The sequence below is a fragment of the Podarcis cretensis genome (genome assembly GCF_951804945.1).
Source record: "Podarcis cretensis genome assembly, chromosome: 10".
In the NCBI taxonomy this organism is placed as follows: Eukaryota; Metazoa; Chordata; class Lepidosauria; order Squamata; family Lacertidae; genus Podarcis; species Podarcis cretensis.
Window position 1 is genome coordinate 343,135 of NC_137179.1, and position 21,730 is coordinate 364,864.

Below are 21,730 nucleotides of genomic sequence, written 5' to 3' on the forward strand. Positions count from 1 at the left end.
CCCGAACTCGTGGAGCAGCTCCCTCTCCGGAGATCGGAGAGCGAGCCGCCATTAGCGTTGGCGCCAACCGGAAGTCCCCATTATATTCTCTCTTAAGGCATTACATGCCGTGAAGATTAAGACCTTTTGGGAGATGATTTATAATGAAATGAAAAAGGTATTTAAATATACCTTCCAGAAGAAACCAGAGGCCTTTCTCCTGAGCATGGTCGGCCAATTGGTGCGAAGGGAGGATAGAACCTTTTTTATGTACGCTACAACAGCAGCAAGAATACTCATTGCAAAGTATTGGAAGACACAATATCTACTCACTCTGGAAGAATGGCAGACGAAAGTGATGGACTATATGGAATTGGCTGAGATGACTGGCAGAATCCGGGACCAAGGAGAAGAGTCGGTGGAAGAAGATTGGAAAAAATTTAAAGTATATCTTCAAAAATATTGTAAAATTAAGGACTGTTAGAAAGATGTTGGAAAAAGAAAATTAGGTGGTTTTGGTAGAAATGATATAAAGGACTAAGTAAAAATGAGTTGATGAAATTGACGAAAGAGAGGACGTTAAATTACAATATATTATATTAAATTACTTAAATGAAAATAAGGTTGGAAGGATTTGCTGAAATAACGATTTGAATTAGAATACAAAATTGGGAGGTGAGAGGAGGTCAAGGAAATAAGTAAAGGAAGAAAGTTATGTAAAGGTTTAATCAGTTCTTTTTATTTTTTAAATGAATGTATTTTTCATTTTTTTTCTGTTGTTGTATTTTCCTTTTTGTATTTTGTATTGTTCTTTTTTCTTTTTGTAACTCTTAAACTCCGAATAAATATTATATATATAAAAAAATAGAAATCACAGACGGGAGAAGTCTGTGAACCTGGGATTCGGCTGGCCCCTTCAGCGCCCACCTACTCACGGGGAGACCCGGTACCGGGAATCCGGAGTGATGTGGGGTGAGAGGCGCGGTGCTTTGAATCGACCGCTTATTTCACGGAGCGAAGCCGCATTGCCGCTGTCGGAGAATTGTCCTGTGGACAATTGGATTCTAAACAACAACCCGTGAGTAGAACGGGAAATTGAGCTTTTAAATAATTTAATTTGGCACCGAACGGGGAAGATCTAAACAGGAAGTCCACCTTCCCTTTCTGTAAATAGACTGAAGCAAAGTAGTTACTAACTAAGGTTTTGGAAAGTCTCGCGTAAAGGATTAAAACTCCACTGATTGAAACCATCAATTCTGACCAAGTGAACTTGCAGGAGAAGGTGGAAAATTAAAAATTGAAGCATCACGTCTCTGAACCTGGGAACGGTTTGCAAAAAGTCCATTGACGGTAAACAGGACAAATTTGACAGCTAGCTTTAACTTGACAGCTAGCTTTAATTTGACAGTTACAGATAGGTAGCCGTGTTGGTCTGCCATAGTCAAAACAAAAAAATTCCTTCCAGTAGCACCTTAAAGACCAACCAAGTCAGTTCTTGGTATGAGCTTTTGTGTGCATGCAGTATCTGAAGAAGTGTGCATACACACGAAAGCTCATACCAAGAACTTAGTTGGTCTTTACTGGAAGGAATTTTTTTGTTTTAATTTGACAGTTGGCATTAATTTGACAGCTAGCTTTAAAAGAAAGACATTGTTTCTATTGATACAAATTGAGACTGCTTCCCTCTAGAGGGAGTTTTGGGACATTGTTACAAGTGTGCAGCTGCGAAATTAGTTTGAAGATAAGGACTGTGAGAAACTAGTTTTGACCTTGAATTTCTTAAGAATGTCGGTAAAGGAAGAAGTAGCGTCTGCTCTGAATAGGACAATTTATCTGCTGGGAAAGCTGCATAAACAGATGGATGTCATGGCTACTAATATTGATCTCTTGGGAACAAAAGTGGGCATCAGCATAGAAGTCGACAAGAACCCGGCACAAGAACCTTTCTTAACTGAACAAATTGATGAATTAGAGGAGAAAGTTGCTGTTGTTGAATATAAAGCAAAATATGGGGGAGCTTTAACCCCAAAGAGGCAAATGGAGGATTACAACTTGAGGCCTTATATGACGGTAATTAGGAGAAGCCAGTTTTTGAAGATGGGTGCCTGGCCTGATCTGGAAAAGGAAAAGTGGAGAGATCCCTTTATGCAGGGATCAAATGACTTTTGGAATATGAATTTGAGCCAGGAGGAGATTGGAGCTTCGGGGGCCTTTGGACTTGGAAGAACTGTGAAACAAGGTTTGGAATACTTTATGGGCCCTAGCTTTAATTATGGAAACCTGGCAGACTTGTCAAGAAGGAATATAAGCATTGTTGGGTTGCAGCTCCCCCAAGATCTGCTTTTTAGCACCAAAGTTTATCAAGAAGATCGGCAGAAGGGAAATGAAGAAGAGTTAAGAGCCTCGGATATCAGATCTCCAGGTTGATGGACGCTGGGAGGTTGATGGAACTGAGGGCAGGGGCCGGGACCGGGGGAGGGGAGACGGAGGAAAGAAATTGGCAATTTAAAGTGTATATAAGGAATAAATAAAAAATAAAAATTAATGAGAAATGGAAAAATCATGGAATGAAATTTTTATGACCCTAGGGGAAATGTCTTAAGAGATTAAGTTCAATATATTAGTTTTAATGAGAAATAAGATTAAATAAAGTAAAAATGGATGATTAATTGGTGAAAGAAGAGAATGTCAAACTACAGTATATTAAGATAAACTATTAGGGTAAAAACAAGGATGAAAGATTTGCTGGAATATCTAACTGAATCAGAATACAAAGAGGGGAGGTGTGAGGAGATCAAGGAAATAAGTTAAAGAAGGAAAGTTAGGTAAAGGTTTGATTTGTTTTTTTTTTCCTTTTCTTTTTTTCCCCCTCTGGATTTTATGCATTTTTTCTGCTTGTTTTTTTTTTTTTGCCTGTTTTCCATTTTTTATCTTTTTCTTTTGATGTGACTTGTTTTTATGTATTGCTTTGTTTTTGTTTAATTGGATTTTTTTGTTGTTGTGACTTATGTAACCTTTAAAACTTTAATAAAAATCTTTAAAAAAAAATACATTCATTTTTATCACAGCAATTCTGCCTAACAATGATAGCTTCAAATTTGACCATATTTCTAAGTCCTTTTTCACTTCAACATTTTTCATAATTATCCTTAAACAGATTCACATTCTTGGCAGTCATATTAACCCCTAAATATTTCACTTTCTTGACCAGTGTTAATCCTGTCTCTTCCTGGAACTTCTCTCTCTCTCGTTCAGAGTTAAATTTTTCTCTAAAACCTTAGTTTTCATTTTGTTTAACTTAAAACCTGCTACCTGTCCAAATTCTTGAATCAGTTCCAGTACCCTTTTAGTACTAGATTCTGGCTCCTGTAAAGTCAATACTAGATCATCAGCAAATGCCCTCAATTTATACTGTTTAGCTCCCACTTGTATACCTTTAACTAATTGGTCCTTTCTAATCATATTTAGCAAAACCTCCAGGACTGATATAAAAAGCAGTGGAGAGATTGGGCAACCTTGTCGTGTTCCTTTCTCAATCTTAAACTCTTCTGTAACTACATTGTTCACAATTAATTTTGCTTTTTGTTCTGAATAAATTGCTCCTATACCATTTTCAAAACCTTGACCTACCCCCACCCCCTGTAAATTCTTCTTCATAAAGCTCCAAGAAATATTATCGAAAGCTTTCTCCGCTTCCATAAATATCAAAACTGCCTTAGTATTAATATTCACTTGTAGTTTTTCTAAAATATTAATTATGTTCCTCATATTGTCAGATAGATGTCTGCCCGGGAGAAAGCCGGCTTGGTCTTTATGAATTTCTTCTATTAGCACCTTTTTTAATCTCTTAGCCAAAATATCTGCAAAAATTTTATAATCCACATTAAGCAGTGATATGGGGCGGTAATTCTTAAGCTGTGTCTTTTCAGTCTCTGTTTTCGGTATAAGTGTAATATAGGCTTCCTTCCACGACTCTGGTGCCCTTTTCCCTTCCAATATTTCATTACAGACTTGCTTCAATAGTTGTATTAGCCATTCTTTCAAAGATCTATAATATCTTGAAGTCAAACCATCTGGTCCTGGAGATTTACCCAATTGCATGTTCTGTATGGCCCCTTCCACTTCCTGATCTGTTATTTTATGGTTCAACATTAATTTATTTTCCTGAGGCACAGAAAAAACTCAATATGGAGGCCATATTGTAGTGTTTATGCAGTGTTTTTGTTTTTGTATTTTATTATGTTGATTTGTTTAATTCTTTTTCTTTCTTTTTGTAATCTTTAAACTCTTAATAAATATTATTTTAGAAAAAAACCCAACAAAATGTGTGAGGCCTGTTTTTCACAGGATGCCTCGCTTGATAAAATGTTGCTTAACCTATCACCCCTCCTAATTTTGTGGTGCATCATTGATGTTTGTATACGTTCTATTGACATTTGTAGAGTCTGATTTATTACTGCTGCACAGGAAATATAAAACTTATAAAAGCCGAACACTTTTTTTTTGGGGGGGGGGTGTTTCTCCTTTCTTTGCTTAAAAAATGATCAGAGACGTAAGAACCTGCCTTGTCTTTTTATATGTCCGACTGCCTTCTCTTTTCTTTTCCCCTCTGACGGGGGAACCTAGCAGGACCATTAAGGTCCCTCAAGCCACTTACTAAAGCAGCCCGCTATTTTTGTGTCTCAGGTGGGGCTTGGGGCCCTTCTGCCTCCTGGAAAGGTTGCCCCACGCGACAGACCAGCACTAGGACACCTCGCCATGGTGCCCCCCTTTGGGGATATAGCCCAGGTGCTGCACTCCGCTTTGCCCCCAGAGCCTGGGGGGGGGGGGGGCGGGAGGAAGACAAGCCTTCCTTGTCAGCTGCCTCACTGGCCCAGGATGGCCCATGTCAGGCAGCCCAAGGGGCCCTCATGGGGTCATCTAGGGTACCTTGTCCACCCTTCCTGTCCCTGTCCTGCTGCAAAAACTGCCTGGTGGAGAAGATGCAGTGCTTGCAGCTTGCCTGACTCTGCTGCACCCCCAGCTCCTCGCCCCCCACCTCCCTTGACCCCAAACGGCTGGAGGTTCCGGGGAGCCTCAGTGGTCCCAGCGGCACGCTGGGGTGGTTCCAGGGCAAAGAGCACAGCACAGCCTCAACCGGCCCCAGAACACCAGCAGCTGCAAATTGCCCAGCTGGCTTGACTGTCATGGTTAAGCCTTCCTTTGTAAAGCGCTTAATTTAGCACAGAATAACGATATTTGTACCCAGTCACTCTGGGCAGCTTCCAACACAATGAGGCATTAAAAACTTCCCCATATAGGGCTGCCTTCAGCTGTCTTTTACAAGTTGTAGAGTTGTTTCTTTCCCCAACATCTGACTGGAGGGTGTTCCACAGGGCAGCTGCCACCATCAAGGAGGCCTTCCAAAAAATTGCTTGTTTTATATATTTGTATGCCATTTCCAGACTTTGGGACAAGCGCAGAGACAAGAAATGCCCATGTGCAGCACAACCGGCCGCCTTCATCTGCCCAGCTGCAACTAAACATCTCTCCCAAGTCGGTCTCTCCAGCCACAGCAGGTGTTGCTACCCTCCAAGTTTGACTTCACCTCCAAAGGGCCTCCTCCATTGTCTCCTGAGACAGACGCCAACTTTCAGACCTACATGGTAAAAAACAGGCTATGCTTTAAAAACAAAGCACACAAAGACTCTCTCCTGCCTTCCAGCAAGGCATCTCAGAGACTCACAGCCAAGCTGAGGGATTATGCTTCAACTGCTGCCTCTCAAGACCAAAGGGCAGGACATTGCGGTAAAGGCTGTTCCTGACAAAAAAAGGGAGGGAACAGCCACATGGTCTCCCTAGCTTCTGATACAAATAATTTTCAAAGTGTTTTAAATTTGAAAGTGATACTTACGCCTCAAAAAAATCCTTTCCGCATCCTCTTGGGAGCTTTTCTGCTGGGCTGGAGGCTTCCTCTCAGAAAACTTTCCCCTGCCTGAGTGGACATGGGGGGAGCGGCCTTCTTTGCCCTCCAACCACGGGGCATCAAACACCAAGGGAGCCAGGTGGTGAAGTGGCACACAGGGGGCAGCTGCAGTTGGGGACAACTCTGCGGGGTGGGTGGGAATGGCCTTGGATGGAGAAGAGAGGGGGAGCCTGAGGCTGGCATGTGGGCCGGCTGTTTTCCATGAAATGTTCATTCTGCTTCTGTTTCCATTTTCCAAATGGGGAATAAATCCACAAGGGGGGGAGGGGGCGGCACCGGTTTCCCTGAGGGGCTGCAGTGCCCCCATCTCTCTCTCTCTTCTGGCAAAAACAAGATGGACCAAGCAGCTCTGGCTGAGCTGGGGTGAAAGACCCTCCAGAGACATCGCCTTGGCTGAGCCGCTGCAGCCAAGGCAGGCAGACCCCAAAGCTTGAACTGGCGGAACAATAAACAGGACAGCAAAGAAAGAAGACTTCAGGCAGAAGACATTTCATTTCGTTTTATAGACCGCTTTTGTAAAAAGTTGCAACAGATCCTGTCGTAATAGCTCCAGCTGCAAATCTGTGGATTAGGACCTTGAAAAGGTGGGTTTAAATTTGGCAGTTGCGGAAGTGGCCATGGCTACAGGGAGAAGGTGGGTTGCCTCGCTCAGCAGCCGTGATTCTAAGCTCTCCCCCCTTAGCGGCGCTTCCGCTGCTGAAGCAGCCCAGGCCCTGCACCATTCAGCAGCCTAGCCAGCCCCCTGCCCAGACCACCTGGCAGAGCTGGGCTGCCCACCGCTCACCTTGCAAGGTGGGCTGTACGCAGGGAGATGGGCTGACGCCTCTCAGCCTGATCCCTGTGCCCTTGAAGACAACGAGCCCCCCCTCCAGAGCAGGGCTGTGGGTAAAGGAGGTCACAGAGTGGAAGTAAACACAGAGTGGAAGTTCTTGGAGAAGCCACAGGGAGCTCAAGAGAGCAGATGGGCAGGGAAGGCAGAGCAAACACCAACAGGATTTCCTGCCCCGGAGAAAAGGTCTCGGAGCAAGACCCTTCTACTGCCACCAGGCAGTTGGGCTCGGAGATGCCATCAATCCTCAGGGGGGAAGTCTGACCTTCCAGGGGGTTCACGGCAAGGCAGTTCATGCGTAGGGAAAACAGCAGAAGTCCACCTCAGCTGTCCTTCCTTGGAGGTTGGAAAGCAGAGGTTGGGTGGCCGCCTGTCAGGTGCTTTAACTGTGATTCCTGCATTGTGGGGGGTTGGACTGGATGAGCCTTGGGTCTCTTCCAACTCAGGAAGCTGTCAACCTACCAGGCAACTGCTTGTTGCTGCAACTGCAAACTTATGCCAAGTCCAGAACTTAAGATGAGACAGATTCCCGCTGCCACCAAGCTGACCACTGATAATGGGTGTGTCTTGGTCTGGCTCTCTGCTCATGCTCTGAAGACACGAGTGTCTCTTTCTTACTGCCTCTGCCCACCTCCTTCTCCAGCTTCAATCCACCATGTGAGTTTCTGCTCAAAGGACATTTGGAACATGCTGGATGCCACAACTATTCAGTGCTGGGCAAAGGCATGTGACTCTCCACAGCCCTGGCCTTGCTGTGCGAGGGGGGGGGGCACTATTAACGGAGGAAGAAAATGGGCTGCCCTGTGGGAGGGGAGTGTTCAGGGGCCAGCCGGCTGGCTGCAGGCCAGGAGCAAGCTCCTCTCAGGCCAGCGTGGCCCCTGCCACTGGGTTTCGGCTCCGCTCTACATCTCCCCCACACCCCCTGGCTGCGCAGATGCTGAGGGATGCCTTGTTCTGTGAGCCCTGCAGGTGCATCTCAATGGGGAGAGCAAGGCCCAGGGACCAGCCTTGACCTCTGGCCTTGTTGCTCTCCAATCAACCGCCAGGGTGCTGCTGCCACCACCGCACCAACACCCCAGGGCTCAAACTCCCCATCCCTTGCTGGCAGAGGGTGCTTTGGGCAGGAGGCCCTTGGACTGGCAAGGGAGATGCCACAGGGGCGCATGCCTGGCTCAGGAGACCCCTTCCCAAAGTCTCCCTCGCAGGGAAATGCAGGGAAAACTTTGTTCAGCTTGACTTTTCAGCCCCAAACCTGGCACACGAGAGCAGCACTCTAGGGCAGGATGGTCCAAGGCATGTGGCCCTTTGGTAGCCCTCATGCGCCTTCCCAAAGCCAGGTAAGTGAGGTGATGGGCTTTGGGAAAGCAGCATGGCGCTCTGACAGGGTCCCAGAGTCCTCTCCCTCCTTCCCAAAGCCTCCTTAGTACATTCTCTGCTTTGGGAGGGAGGGGGGAGCGCTCTAGGACCCTGCCAGAGCCTCATGCCTCCTCCCCAAAGCCTGTTGCCTGGCTTGGCTGGATTTGGGAAGGGAGCAAAAGTGATGGGACCCCCCTCAAATTTTGGCCTCGCTTCCCCCCACCCCAAGCGACAAGGCAGTGTGCAGTCCACAGGTTCCACGTTGACGTACTCTGGTGGCCCACTTGGGATGAAGAGTTGGGCCGCCCGGATCTAGGGGGAGGGGGGCAGAACCCAACCGTGTCCCTCCCTGTAGCCTTCATTCCACAAGGAAGGTGGGGGCGGCAGCAAAAAGCAAAGCAACCAGAGAGCAAGAAGGATGGGGAAGTCAGTCCTCAGGCTCCAGAGAAGCTGCACCCACTAACAGGCTGGAATAATGGCCTCCCCCCCCCCACTCTGTGGAAGCCCTTCCTGCAAGCTGCAGGCAGGGAGTCTGTGCTGGGCCACAGCTGACCCCCCTGGATGACCACTGGCCATGCTGACTCCTGGTGGGGTGCTAGGACCCCCCCCCCCATTCTCCTCTTCAGGGCCTCTCTAAAGGCAGCAGCAGGAGCAGCAAAGCCAGAGGCCTCTTGCTCCCCTGGGCTTGGCCACAGTTGCTAGATGGAATCGCCTCCCTATTCAGGGGCAGCCCCTCCCCCAAAAAGACTCGGTTTGGGGGCCCATTTCCAAACCTCTTCCTCAGCACTTTTTGAGAGGAGGAGACCAGGACACCTCGCAGGATTTCCCATGTAGCCACAGCCTGGTTTTTACAGAAAGGGAATCCAACTGCATTTGGTTGACCCCCGACCCCCAGATGGAAAGGCTGAGCTACATGGGGAGGGGGGTGCCCCCTCCCAGAACTCTTCCCCCCCCCCCAGGAGACGATGGCCCAGGTGCCCTGATGTCACAGAAGCCCAAATTAGAGCGGCTGAAGAAGCAGAGGAAGCCGCCCTTGGCCTCAATAGAAATATTTAACAATGTGCAGAATAAGGGAGCGTCACAGTCCAACATTTTACAGACAGTATTTCAAAAAGCAAATTGTTGGTGGTTTCTTGTTTTTTTGTTGAGGGGAAAGATCCACCAGAATGATGGCAGAGCCAGACCTTTAAATGAGTCTAGAAGCTGCTTCTGTCAGTCCCAGGGTCTCCCCAGTGCCTGATTTTCCAGCTCAGCTGTTACTGGCAACCAGCAAACGGCCGTGAAGATATACGGAGAGTGGCTGCCCCCCCCCCCAGCTGCCCCCTGGCTGAAGGCGGTTCCTAAGTCCCCTCCCAGGGCGCAGCCAGGGCACAGGGCAGGTGCCAGCTTCTGCCATGGCTGGGAGAAGGAGGAAGGACACCCCCCCCCCCGGCAAGAGCAGCCATTGGGCCAAGCCTCTCCCTCCCCTTGGCAGCAGCAACAGGAGCCCAGCCAGAGGGGAGCCGCCGCCTCCAACCTCCAAGGCTGGCAAGATTCAAAGTGCAAAGTGTTGCAATTCCTGCATCCATTAAGAACATTACAAAACAAAACCAAGTCAGAGCGGAGCCCATCCGGGGAAGCCCACCCGCTTCCAGGAGCCTGTCTGACCCTCCGGAGATGCCCGGCTCCAGTTCCTTCTGTGGGGAGGCTGCTCCCTCCCCCGGAGCCCAGCACCAGCGGCCCCAATCCCAGGGGCTGGTGTGGCGCCTCCGGAAGGAGAGTGGACAAGGCCGAGCAGAGGTTCCCAGGGCCTCGTTCCCTGAAACAGTAAGAAAAACAGTGTGGCAAGACGACACTGCCTTCCGGCCGCTGCCTCCGGGACCCTCCTGCCTCCTCTCGCCAGCCAGCGCTTCCGGTAAGGCATTATTGCTAAACAAAAGGCTGTCCCAGGCCGTCCAGCGCCAGCCCTGCCAGGCCCAGGGCAGAGTCCGCAGAGCAGCGTTTGCCCTCCAGAAGAGAAGCTGGATCCTGGAAGCAAGAAGACAAGGGGGGCAGGACACCCTCCCCAGAGAGTGCGCCAGGGGGGCTGCGGGGCAGGAGGAGGCGGCAGGACGCCCGGGCGGCCCCTGGCCAGTGCTACATGTCATCCGCCCAGGGAGGGCCTCCTCTTGGAACAGGGTGGCCACCCCGACGCGGCACCTCGGCTCTCCAGCGCCAGTCCTCTCGACAACGCAGCATTTGTGATTCAAAATTAAGTTAGGTTGTCCGAAGGAGGGCCAGCTGCATCCCCACCGCCTGGGCCCAGGCAGTCTGTCAGGCCGGACCGTTCAAGGTGGGCTCTCCTCCCGGCAGCGGCTCCTCTTTCCTGCAGAGAGGGGGAGAGGGGGAGGCGTGAGGGGCTGGCCGGCAGGCAGGCGCCCAGAGAGGCTAAGCCAGAGGGCCAGGAGAAGCTTCGCCAAAGGATGCCCACGGCACGCACTCTGCCCCGGAGGGCCTGGCTGCATTGGGCACCTGCCAGGGAGGTGGGGCCCGGGGCCAGGAGGGGGGCAGCCTGCCTCAGCAGGGACTCAAACCAGGCCCCCTTCATCTGCCCAGCCAGAGCACCTTGTGGGGGAGCCTTGTGGGGGGAGGAAGCAGCTTCTCCCCACAGAATCTTAGGATTAGTAGCTTCTGCCCAGGCTTCCACTGAGCCATCAGACTAAGGCCTGCCTGGATCCTCTGATTTTCTCTTGCTTTTATATACCTTCAGGTTTTTTCATTTTAGAGTTTTTTGGTTTGGTTTTAATGACTGCTTTTGTTCCTTAGGAGATTTTTGAAACACTAAGTAGTTTATAAATGCTTCTCCAGCATAGCAAGGGGTTAGACTACATGGCCCTTTGGGGCCCGTCCAACTCTACAACGCTTTGACCCGATGGCATAAAGGACAGTAAGTAGTAAGCAAGAGCAGCTCCCCTCTTTGCCAGGCAAGACACTCTCATGGCTCCTGTGACTTGGTCCCTGCAGACACAACACCCCAGGCTGGCAGGCTCTCTGCAGCAGCCCCCACCCCCAGCCAGGGAAGACCCAAAGATGGCACAGCGGCCAACACCCTCCCTCACCTGTCTCTCTTGGCCTCTGGGCTGGCGCCAGCAGCAGCAGCAGGGGCAGCAGCAGGGGCAGGAGAACCCGGCAGGAGACCCTCAGGCGGCAGGCTGGTGGCGGCACTGCTGCTACTGCTGCTCAAGGGCTGGGGGGGTCCAGTCTCCACGGTGCTGGGCGGCTTGTCTGCGACCTGGGAGCCCCCCATGCTGTAGGGAGAGAATGGAAGCTCACATTAAACAGCCCCCAAGGGGGTCCCTCCTGGGAGGAAGCAGACCTGATGCTGCACCAGCCGCAAAGGGCCAAACACCCAGCAACACAAGGGGGGAAGAGGCCCAACCGCCTGCCAGAACGGAAGCCCTGAAAGGGGGCCCCCAAATCCCGGTCCCAGGCAGCGTTGGGAGTTCCAAACGCATCAGGGCTCCATCAGGTAGAACTGCATACACACACATCCCCCTACTCCCCACAGAAAGCATGTCCAGACCCCACACACAAGCCTGCCCTGGGCTGAAAGGGGGATTTTGAGGGGGCTCAGGGTCTCCACACAGGAGGGGGGGGCGTGCCTGCCCTCCCACAGAAGCCAGAGATGCTCAACACCAGCTGAGGCTCCTCCTGAGGCATTGGGGATTGGAGGGAGCGCACTAAGGCAGGATCCCACCCTCTCCTCTGCTCTGGCCCGTCCCGATCCAACCTGCCCCCCTTCCTGGCATTTGAACCCCCCCCCCCAACCCCCAGACTCTGGGTGGCTCTCCCCACTTTCTGAGCCCCTGGTCAAAACCTTGATGCAAAGCAGCGTTTGGAGGAGCAGCTGCTGCCCCCTCAGGGCTGCCCTATCCTGCGCTCATGAGGAGCTTTGCCTCACCAGCCCCCCAACATGCTCAGCAGCTCTGCCCCCCACTTGCAGACCCCAAGCCATAAACAATAGGGCAGGACCCCCGGCCGCCAGCACAGCAACCCAGCAGACCATTCTGACGGGATTGCTTCAACCTGCCCTAGTTTAAGGCTGAAGAGCACGAAGAGGAAAGCTTGGGGGGTGCTGCTATTTTCGAGGGGGGGTCCCTGGAGCAGATGCCCCCCCCCCGAGCGCCACGCTTCCTTCACCCAGCACCACACCAGGATTGGCAGCAGTGGAAGCTGCTTCCCCAGGCGGGACTGAGAGGGAAGCCTTCAAGCAGGCAGAGCAGATTCCCACCCCGCTGCCTGCGTTGCAGCAACTCACAAGGAGACCTGTGTCTCCCCCCCAAAAAAGTCCCTAGGACAGGTCCAAACACAGCAGGGCATACAGGGATGGGGAGGGGGCTCTCCACCTGCCAAGCCATGCCCTATGTGGCTTTCTGCCTGCCTTGCACCAAGTGAGCCCCTGGCAAGGGGGGCAGCAGATAGTCAGCAGGGGACAAGGCAGAAGGCAGGCAGCCTCCTCTTCCTCCTGCTCCCGGGGGGCAGCACCTCCCTCCCTGGGAAGCCCCACCTGAGGGGGAGAAGGGAGAGGCAGAGGCAGCAGGTGGCCGTGCAAGGAGAGGCAGACGGCTCAGATTAATGGTGAGAGAGGGCTGCTTTTGTATTTGGTTTGTATCTTACTTTGCTCTAGTTTTCAGAACACCGTCTTGAACGTTGCGGCATTTCTGCTGGGTGGCATTCAGAGAAGGCCCACGGAAATCAAGGAACCGAGCCAAGGCAGCCTCACTGATTTCAACAGGTCTTACCTGAATACAAGCCGGGCGCCAAATAGCTCCTTACACTGGGGTTAGGCGCCAAAATGGGGTGCCTAGTTGTCCTATTTGTACCAGATGGTGCAAAAGTTGTATTTTTCAATATGGCTTTTTGGTTCCTGAAATTCATTCTGATTGTGCAGATAAAATACAACTGATAGAATTCTACAGGATGTGGTCTTAGTGTGTGAAAACAGTCCAGATCCAGGGATCCCCAGATCGTGGAGACATCAGGCGCCAATCCGGCACCCAGGCATCTTCACTTGGTCGCAAGCAGCCAATGGCCAGGAGTAAAATGTGCCTGGTCAATTTTGAACACTGCCTGAATGCCACCCATTGTTTTTAGGTAACCCCCCCTCTCTCTATATATGTATCTATCAGTATAAAAATGTACGTGGTAAAGACTTCTTCAAAGAAAGTGATGCTTTGAGGAGTAAATGCCATTCAGCCCTGAGGAGGAGAATGGGGCCACCTCCTCCCAGGCCCCGCCTGCTGCCAGTGCTGTGCCAGGGGGGCCAGGTTTTGCTTTCCCTTCCCTCCAGCTGCATCACCCCCTTGGCTGGAAACCAGAGCCCAATTCTTCCACCAAAGGAAACTCCCTCCTGCAGCAAGAGGCTTCCCTCCCCCTGCTCGCCTCTGGGAGGGAGAGCCCTGGCAGGGCCCCCAACGGGGCAGCCCAGAGGAGCAGCAATGGCCGCCTCCCACCCCGCAGGCCCACGGGCAAGAGGAACACTCCCAAGTGGCTCTGAGTGGTGCCCGGGTGACGCTCTAGCTGCCTCAGGCTTGGCACAGCTGAAGGACAACAGGAGCAGCTGCTTCATCTGATGCCTCTCCTTCCTCTGGGAAGATGGAACAAAATGGCCTTCCTGCTGCTGCTGGTGGTGCTGTCGGGAGGCCACAGCTCACCAGAGAGCGGCCAACAGGCCATTCCTCTGGCAGGTGCCCTGGCAGCTCTCAGGGCCAAGGTCGGGCAGGAGGCGGCGGTGAGAAAAGGTTTGCTCCCACCCTGGCCTGAGGGGTCTTTCTGATGCCGCTTGCTAAATGGATAAGTAAAGGATCCCCGCTCCGCAAAAGGAGCATGAAAAACTGATCTGTCTGGGGAAGAGGCGGAGAGGAGCTGACTCCACAACACCTCAGCCATACTAGATGCCAAACACACACGGCCTCAGGCTCCAGCAGAGACGGGGTGGGGGGCAGTCCCTGGGCATACACCCCAAAAGCCACACAGAGAACACAGCCTGGATGCAAACAGCAGCCATGCCAAGCCACACAGCTTCCCAGGTTCCCAGTGAGAGCTGCTTTTCCAAACCCCAGTGGAGAAGCTTCTGCACTTTCACGTCAGGCTCTGGAGCCGCTCCTGGATGGCAGGAGAAACTGAGCCCAGCCGCTCAAGCAGACTGCAGTGGGGCTGGGAGCGCCAGATCTTGCAGAGGGAGGCCTCCCAGCTGGGTTAGTGGGCAAAGGATCTGCGGAAGGTGCTCTGGCAAGCAGGCTCAGTTAGTGGCAGGGCTGGGGCGGGCAGACAGGTGGGGGGGCACCTGGCATCATGCTGGGGGGCATGCTTGGGGGTGGGGGAAAGGAGGAAGCCCCAAGCCATGCAGGGTCCATGAGGAGCAGCCATAGAAAGCAGCGCCCCCCCAGGAGAGCCCTAAACATCCACAGGGACAATGCAGTGCCACTGCTCTCAGGCCAATGAGAAGCTGGGGCTAAATACTTCCTGCAGCAGCCAAGGGGAGGCTGTGAGGGGCCAGCGGCCAGGCCCCCTCCTGCGCTCCTCCCTGCCAGACGATCCCTGCTGCTCCAGCCAAGGGCCCTGGCAAACTTCTGCTCAAAAAGGGGTGCAGTGCAGCTGAGCAGAGGCCTCGAGGCGTGCAAGGGGGGCCCCACACCTTTCTTCTGGAGGGAGAGGGTGGCTCAGAGCAGCCTCCTGGCCAGCAATGAAGCCTCTCAGCCCATTACTGGTGCAATGCCGCTGCCATCTAGACAGAGCAGGGCAGCCCCAGCAGCCCCTGCCTGCCTCCTGATTCAGTTCCTGAGTCTCTCAGCCAAGGAAAGCAGCAGCAGCAGCAATGGGGGTTCAGGCAGAGATGTATAAAGTGGGGAGGGGGCAGGGGCTGCTCCAGAACACGCAGGAAACACAGCCAGGAGTCCAGCAGCCAAGACCTGGACTGACACCAAGAAACCTCAGTCTCCTCCTTCAGGGTCCCCCTTCTGCAGGGCAATTCCTCCAAGGCCGAGGGGGGGGGGGTCATGTGCATCGGCCACAGGAGAGCCGCGAGCTCCTCTCACGCTGAGCCGCTGCTCCCGGTAGACCGAGAGGTCTGAAGGCTCCTGGGAGAAGCATTGCTGTGGGGCTCACAGGGCTGTGGGGTGGGGCACAGGATCCTGCCCATCTCACACGCTCCCTGCATCCACCAAGGGAGAAGCTGGCTGAGCCGGGGGCCTGGTCCCCTTCCACTCCAACCCCAGGTACAAAAAGGCTGCTCTTTGGATTTTTGAAAAGTTGGGGTTTTAACTTGGAAAGAAATTTGCCTGCTGCCAGGTTGCCTTGTTCCCCAGGGTGATGTGCTCCCTATGCAAAGAGCGCCCCCAACAGGGCAGCTTCCAGCCAGCATTGCAGAGGAGGGGGGACAGGTCCTGCTTGGGGGACCCACACCTTGGAGGCTCCCCCTTCCACCCCCTGCAGCTGGGGTGGGGGTCCCTGGGGGGGCTGGGCAGAGGCCTCTTCTCCCTCTTGGAGGGGCAATTCCTCCTTGCAGAACGAGCCCTGAAGAGGGGGAAGAGGCTGCTAAATCAGGGAGGGAGGGGGCACCTGTGAGGGAAAAGCCCCCTTGGCTAGCTGGGTGCACAGGAGAAGTGCATTGTCCAGTGGATGTTTGGAACCCTGCCGTGGGGGCCAGAATACATACCCTCCAGCGCCAGGCCTTATTATTCTGAGCAAGACCCACAAAAAGAAAGAAGGACACAGAGAGAGAAAGGGAGAGAAAGATAAAAATGGCTGCCAAACCAGCCCACCCTCCTCGCTTACTCACTGTTGGCCCCACTCATCACCCCTCCCTCCCTCCCTCCCAACTAGGGCACCCAGAATGACTCCACCAGCCAGTCCCAGACCTCAAAAGCACCCCCTGAAGTGGAAGCGGAGGGGCTGACACAGCCCCCAACCAGGAAAGCCCCCGGCAGGAGTCCACTAGGCTGTGGCAAGGGAACGGGACCCACTCTGGCAACCGGACTTACGCCCCCACCCTCTGCCAAGGCTGGAAGGTCAGAGCGAGCCCCAGAACAGGGAGTCCAGAGAGGGAGGTCCTACTGCATAAATGGACTCCCCCCAAACCCCACCTGGGTGAAGCCTGCTGGAAGGGATCAGGGAAGCAACTGGTAGAATCTCCTGCAGACACGGAAGGGGGTGAGGGAGGGGGCTGCCACAGAAATTAGCTGACTGGCTGCAGGACCCTTCCCCCTCCAACCCCACAGCGGAAGTCTCGCTCCCAGACCCCCTTCAGGGTCCCCATAACAGCAGGTGTCCAGGTGGGGAGCGGCCACCTGAAATAAATCAAGCACAACCCCCCCACACACATTTCACACGCCATCTCAACAGGACAAGGAGCTCTTGTGAAGGAGGGGCTGGTTCCACCTTTGGCCTGGCAGCACATGGCAAGACTCTTCCCCATCTCCACTGAGAGGGCACTCTCTGAGCCTGCATCCCCACTCGCCAGGGGCCCCTATGTGGGTCAGCTGAGGGGGCAGGGCTGGCACTTGGGTCGGGACTGGGGGGCAGGGCAATCTCACCCGTTGGCAAGACGCCCTTCATGCGCTGGTGCCAACCGCCTGGAAAACACCTAGCACTCCGTGCCAAGCCCCCTGCTGGCCTTGTGGCCCCCGCAGAGGATCCTGCACCCAAACCCCAGCCCCACTGCTCACGGTCTGAGTCCCCTGCCCCAGTTCCTGGCAGGGAGCAGCAAAGCTGGACCTCAAGAGTTGGGCGCTACTCCTCTGCTCATCTACAGCCCCCCTTTGCGAGAGAAGTAGGAATTTCAGCATCAGAAGGAAGGGAAACATTGACAGCCAATTTAGCAGGTAAGAAACAGGTGTCGTGCCCCCTCAGAAGCCTCCCTCCACCTGCCCTCTTGCTCCTCGCAGGCCACAAGGGAGGCAAACACAGCCCAAAGGAATGACAACAAAGGAGATTCAGTGAAGCTCACTGGCACCCAGGAAGGCACCCAGAGAAGCTGAGCAAATGCCACTTTTTCTTGCCTGCAGCAAAAACCAGCGTGTCAACAACGACCTCAAGCCTTTCCCATGCATTTGCACCCCAAACCTGCCCCTGCCCCACACCTTGGGCCCTGGAGCTGATCTTGCTTACAGGCAGCTCCCCCCCCCTCCCCACATCCTCACCAGCAAGAGCCAAGCCACAACTGCAGGGGCCAGATCCGGCAACAAACCAAGACGCCAACTCTGCCCCTCATCCACCCAGGGTTGGGGCTAGGGAACACTACCACACAAGAGCTGACACCGCTGGCCTCTGGCTCATTTGCCCACGGGGCATATTCTGTCCCCCGACAGCAGCGCCCTTCCTTCCACGCAGAAGCAGCAGGCAGAGGCGGCCCTGGGATGATCCTGTTTCCAGAATTCCTGAAAACGATCATTTTTCTGATCTTAAGCTGTAAGCAGCCTCTACTTTGTTCTTTTTGCTGCCATGTGTTCCCATTTTCTTTCTGTATAAATAGTGTTGAAGGCAGCACTGACAAAGTGCAATTTTCTCCACAAAATCTCAGGCCACGAGAACTCGGTGTTATTATCAGACAAGCCTCCGTTGGTGGTTTCCCTACCCTGGCCACACAGCTTCCCCTTACGGCAGGAATGGCCCACCTGGGACACCTGGGAGCTTCTGGGCAACTGAGCGAGAGTCAGAGGAAGCCCTAGAAGCCTTTCGTCAGGGGAAAGGGAGCTATTCGGGGGGGGGGGAGCTATTGCAGGGGAGGCTTTTCTACGCCTCCTCTCTGGACCAGCACAGCATCAACTGCTCTGAGGCTCCTGCAGCCCAGAGAGCCTTTGGGGAGAAAGGGCGGAAGTGACGCACCACAGCCTCTCCAGGCCCTCCTGCACCACAAGCCTTTTCCAGCCCCTGCTGGGTCCCGCATCCCCTCCAGAAAGAGACTGCCCACCTGGGGGTCTCTGCACAGCAGCACCAGCAGGGCCCACCCAAGCTGCTGGAGGTGGGCGCTCCCTGACGGCCCACTGCCTGCCCAAGACCTGCAACCACAGAGCCGGCTGGCCTTCACACACACACACACACACACACACACACACACACACACACACACCCTCCGCTGGCCTTTGCTCCGCTTTCCCCTCACACCTGGAAAAGAGCGCCTTCTCGTTCTTGGCATCCATGGTCAGCTTGATGGTCTCCTGGCCTGAGCCCGTGCTGATGGTTTCCGTGACAACACCCGCCGCCTTCTCCTCCTCTTCCTCGCTGTCTGAGCCGCCGGAGGAGCTGCTGTCTGAGGCCACCAGAGGCGCTTTCCGTGCCACGCAGACGTTCCACACGCAAGGAGAGGCAGTGCTGACTGGAGGGGGAGAGAGCGTGTGAGGCCCACCCGGCAGGGCTCTCCTGGGACGCCAGAGCAGCAGCTGCATGGCAGCAGGACCTCTGAGGCACAGACTCTGCCAGAAGGGGAACACCTGGACTCTGAGCGGCAGAAGCCCAGGCTCTGCCAGGATGAGGCCCACCCTCTGACTTGCTGGGAAGCCTTCAAATTTCTGCAGATGACTGAAGGACCAGCAGCACTGCAGCAATGCCATTTCCATGGAGAGCACTCTGGCCCCTGCTCTGTAGAGGCAGCTGCACCTCACAGGGGCAGGGCTCGGGCTGGCTATCTGCCCCCAAAGCAACCCAAGGAACTGTTGGCTTGGGCTCAAGTCTGATCTCTCCTTCCTTCATTATTCTTTCAACCCTATGAGAATCCTCTGCTCCCAAAGCCCCTCTAAGCCTTCTGCCATCGGGCCTGGGAGCTGCTGCTTTCTGCTGCCTCCCAGGACACCCCAATCTTAAGAGACGGCGGTGATGTCCTGAGTGACCAGCTGGCTGGACTGAGTGAAGTGCCCCTCTTGATGTGGGGAGGAAGGATAGAGGCTGGCCGGAGAAACGGCCAGGCCCCCTCCCCTGGTCACTCACCCACAGGGAAAAGGGCTGGGAGCTGCCCTCAAACGCCTCCCCCCTCGCAGGAGATGAGCCCCACCAGTTGCCCCCCCTAGCTCCAGGCAATGCCCTGACACAGCCTCCTCCTCCTCCCCCAAGAAACGGGGAGCAAGCAGAAGGGTTCCAGGATTGTGGGTGAGTGTGAGGGGGGAGAAAAGGGGCTAACTGCCCACCGTTGGCCCCCTTCCACGTGGTGGGGGGGGGGGAAGGAAGTACTCACAGTTCTTGTCCTGGCTTTGTTTGGCCTTCCCTTCCAAATCACTGCTCTCGGTGTCCACGGGGGAACTGCACCTGGGGCCGGCCTCCGAGCTGGAAGGGAAATGGCGCTGAAGGGGGGTGTTTCTCGCGCTGGAACCGGGGCTGCAGTGCGAGAGGATCTTGCCAAGGGGTCAGCAAACTAAGGCCCCCAGGCCGGATCAGGCCCACCTGGGTCCGAAATCCGGCCCGCACAGCGAAGCCAAAACCTGCCACGAAGCTGAGACTCCCAGAGATGGTGAGGGAAGAGGCCAAGTGGTGGCGGCTCTCCCACTCAAATGCTGCGCCTGGTTTGCCTCAGTGGCATTTGATTGGCAGAGGTGTCCCCACGCCTGGCTGAGGTAAACTAGGCACAGCGTTTGATTGGCAGAGCCACTGCTCGGCCTCTTCCTCCCGCCGCCACCCTGGTGCTCCTGTGGGACGGAGAGCGGAGCGGACGAGCTTGCTCTGCCTGCCCACAAGAAGCAGAAGCAGCCCCTGGGAAGGTAAGCGCAGCGGCTGGGGAGGAGGACTGCTTGCTCCTTGCCTCTTCTTCCAGCCACCCCCCCCCATGTCACTTCTCCAGCCCGCCACAAGGTCTGAGGAACAGTGGACTGGCCCGCTGCTGGAAAATTTTGCCGACCCCTGATCTTGCCTAAAGCCGGGGGGGGGGGGCACCAGCAGGGAGAGAGGGCGGGCCAGGGCCTCTGGCCGGCCTTGGCAGCTTCCAAGAAGGAAGGAAGGAAGGAAGGAAGGAAGGAAGGAAGGAAGGAAGGGGAGCAAGTGTCTGGCTGCGGACAGAGGCCAAGCACTGGAGGAGACAGACCTTTGACCTGATCAGGCACGTTTCCCATTCTCCGCTCCGCATGCTCATCTGTGTCCCGGAGGACGGCTGCGGCTCACTCACCAGCAAAAGGGCTGGAAGTCTGTGAACTTGGCCCAGCCTCTCTCTTCCGGGGTCTTTGTGTCTGGGGTGGCAGAGTCCCACACGCTGGATCCGACATCCATGGCCACACACGCTGGCAGGGCCTTGGCGTTCACCGGCTCAAAGGCAGCCGTCCACCCAGACCCTGCAGAGATGCAATCGGTCAGCAGTTCCTCTGAGTCCAGCCTTCACCAGGTGTCTACAGGCCGGCAAGTGCCCAGAGGAGCCTGGCTCAGCCGCCAGAGAGGGGAGATCACAACCACACGGGGGGACCAGCCAGCAGGGACTCAGCAGCTGCGTTCAGACAAGGAGCAGCCACGGCTATTGCCATGGGGCAGAGGACAAGACCAGGGCTCATATTATCCAATTTACAAGGGCTGTGCGACTGTCACACATCCTCCGAGGCCAGGCTGTCCTCAGGGTGGTCTTGGAAGCTGCAGCTTGGGTACTCAGGGGGGCTTCGACGCCCGCAAAGCCTGTGGCCAAGGAAGATGCCCTATCTGCCCAGCCAACCTCAAAGCGCCCATCTTGGTGTGCAGGTTAGCCAGGGGAGCCTGGGGATGGGACCCTCTTGACTGCTAGAGAGCTCCCTCTAGTGGGGAGGGGAAAGGGCCTTCTCTGGCACTCACCACGTGGGATGCTCTCTCTGCGGAGATCAGGTGGGCACCCACCGTGGGGTGCTTCTGTCCCCAACTGAAGACCACCCTGCTCAGTTGGGTGCCCTCTGACCCTTGTTTTTACTAGGCTTTAGTGAGGATTTCTGCCTTTTTATTCCTGACTGTCAAATGAAGTAACTGCTACCGTTTACTACAGTGTAAGGCACTTGGCAATTCTTTTGGAAAAGAAAAAGCAGCACAGAAACCTTTCATTCATGAAAATGAGGGAAGCCCAGCTGCTCAAAGCCGCTGGTTGCAGGAGCAGCTCTTGGCCAAGCCCAGGTGGCCCCACAGCCCAGCAGAGAGCCACTCATGGGCAGCTGCTTTTGTCCTGCGGAGTCAGGCACTCCTGCACCCCCCACTGGGCGACCAAGGGGGAGGGGCTGCCCTGCCTCGGTCTTCTTTTCCAGCAGGCTTTCCTTCTCACCCCCCTGAGCACCCTGGGGTGCTGCATTCCAAAAGAGATGGTGCTGGCCAGCCCCTCCAAATCCACCAGAAAGACCTGCTGTGCAGAGGTCCCTTGTCGGCAGCCCCCCCCCCCGCTCCTTCAGAGACCCCTTACCTTCAGGAGGGGGCTCTGCTGCCCCTCTGCCCTCCGGGAGGCTGCCGCCGCTGCCCTCGGCATGGTGTGCAGGAGGGGACGGCTGTGGCACAGTGGCCAACTCCTCCTCCCCAGAGTCTGGGCTGCCATTGTGGCCTCCGTTCTCCAGGTCGCTTTTGGAGGATCCCTCTGACGCGCCAGAAATGCCAAACCTGAAGGCAGGAACGGAAGGCAAGGCAGCCATGAGGCCCCCGGGAGGCAGGGCTGGCCGCTGCAAGTT

At 54.5% G+C, this 21,730-nt stretch overlaps 1 protein-coding gene and 1 long non-coding RNA gene across 3 annotated transcripts in view; one reads left to right on the top strand and one right to left on the bottom strand.

The window, feature by feature from the left end:
- The first annotated feature begins 4,304 nt into the window (after positions 1–4,304).
- Positions 4,305–9,243, top strand: LOC307226070. Its single transcript, XR_013843313.1, has 2 exons — positions 4,305–5,458; positions 5,492–9,243. It is a non-coding gene; the product is annotated as an uncharacterized lncRNA (long non-coding RNA).
- PPP6R2 (protein phosphatase 6 regulatory subunit 2) overlaps positions 6,429–21,730 on the bottom strand; it is a 43,246-nt gene continuing 27,944 nt past the window's right edge. Inside the window, exons 19-25 of one of the 2 annotated variants that reach the window (XM_079994475.1) lie at positions 21,472–21,662; positions 20,236–20,398; positions 19,315–19,403; positions 18,252–18,462; positions 15,805–15,828; positions 11,207–11,395; positions 6,429–10,473 (exon numbers count right to left, since the gene is read on the bottom strand). In XM_079994475.1, coding sequence (XP_079850601.1) covers positions 10,422–10,473; positions 11,207–11,395; positions 15,805–15,828; positions 18,252–18,462; positions 19,315–19,403; positions 20,236–20,398; positions 21,472–21,662 — 919 coding nt within the window. In that variant the 3' untranslated portion in view covers positions 6,429–10,421. The remainder of the gene's footprint in view (positions 10,474–11,206; positions 11,396–15,804; positions 15,829–18,251; positions 18,463–19,314; positions 19,404–20,235; positions 20,399–21,471; positions 21,663–21,730) is intronic. The other variant, XM_079994476.1, reaches the window with a different exon arrangement.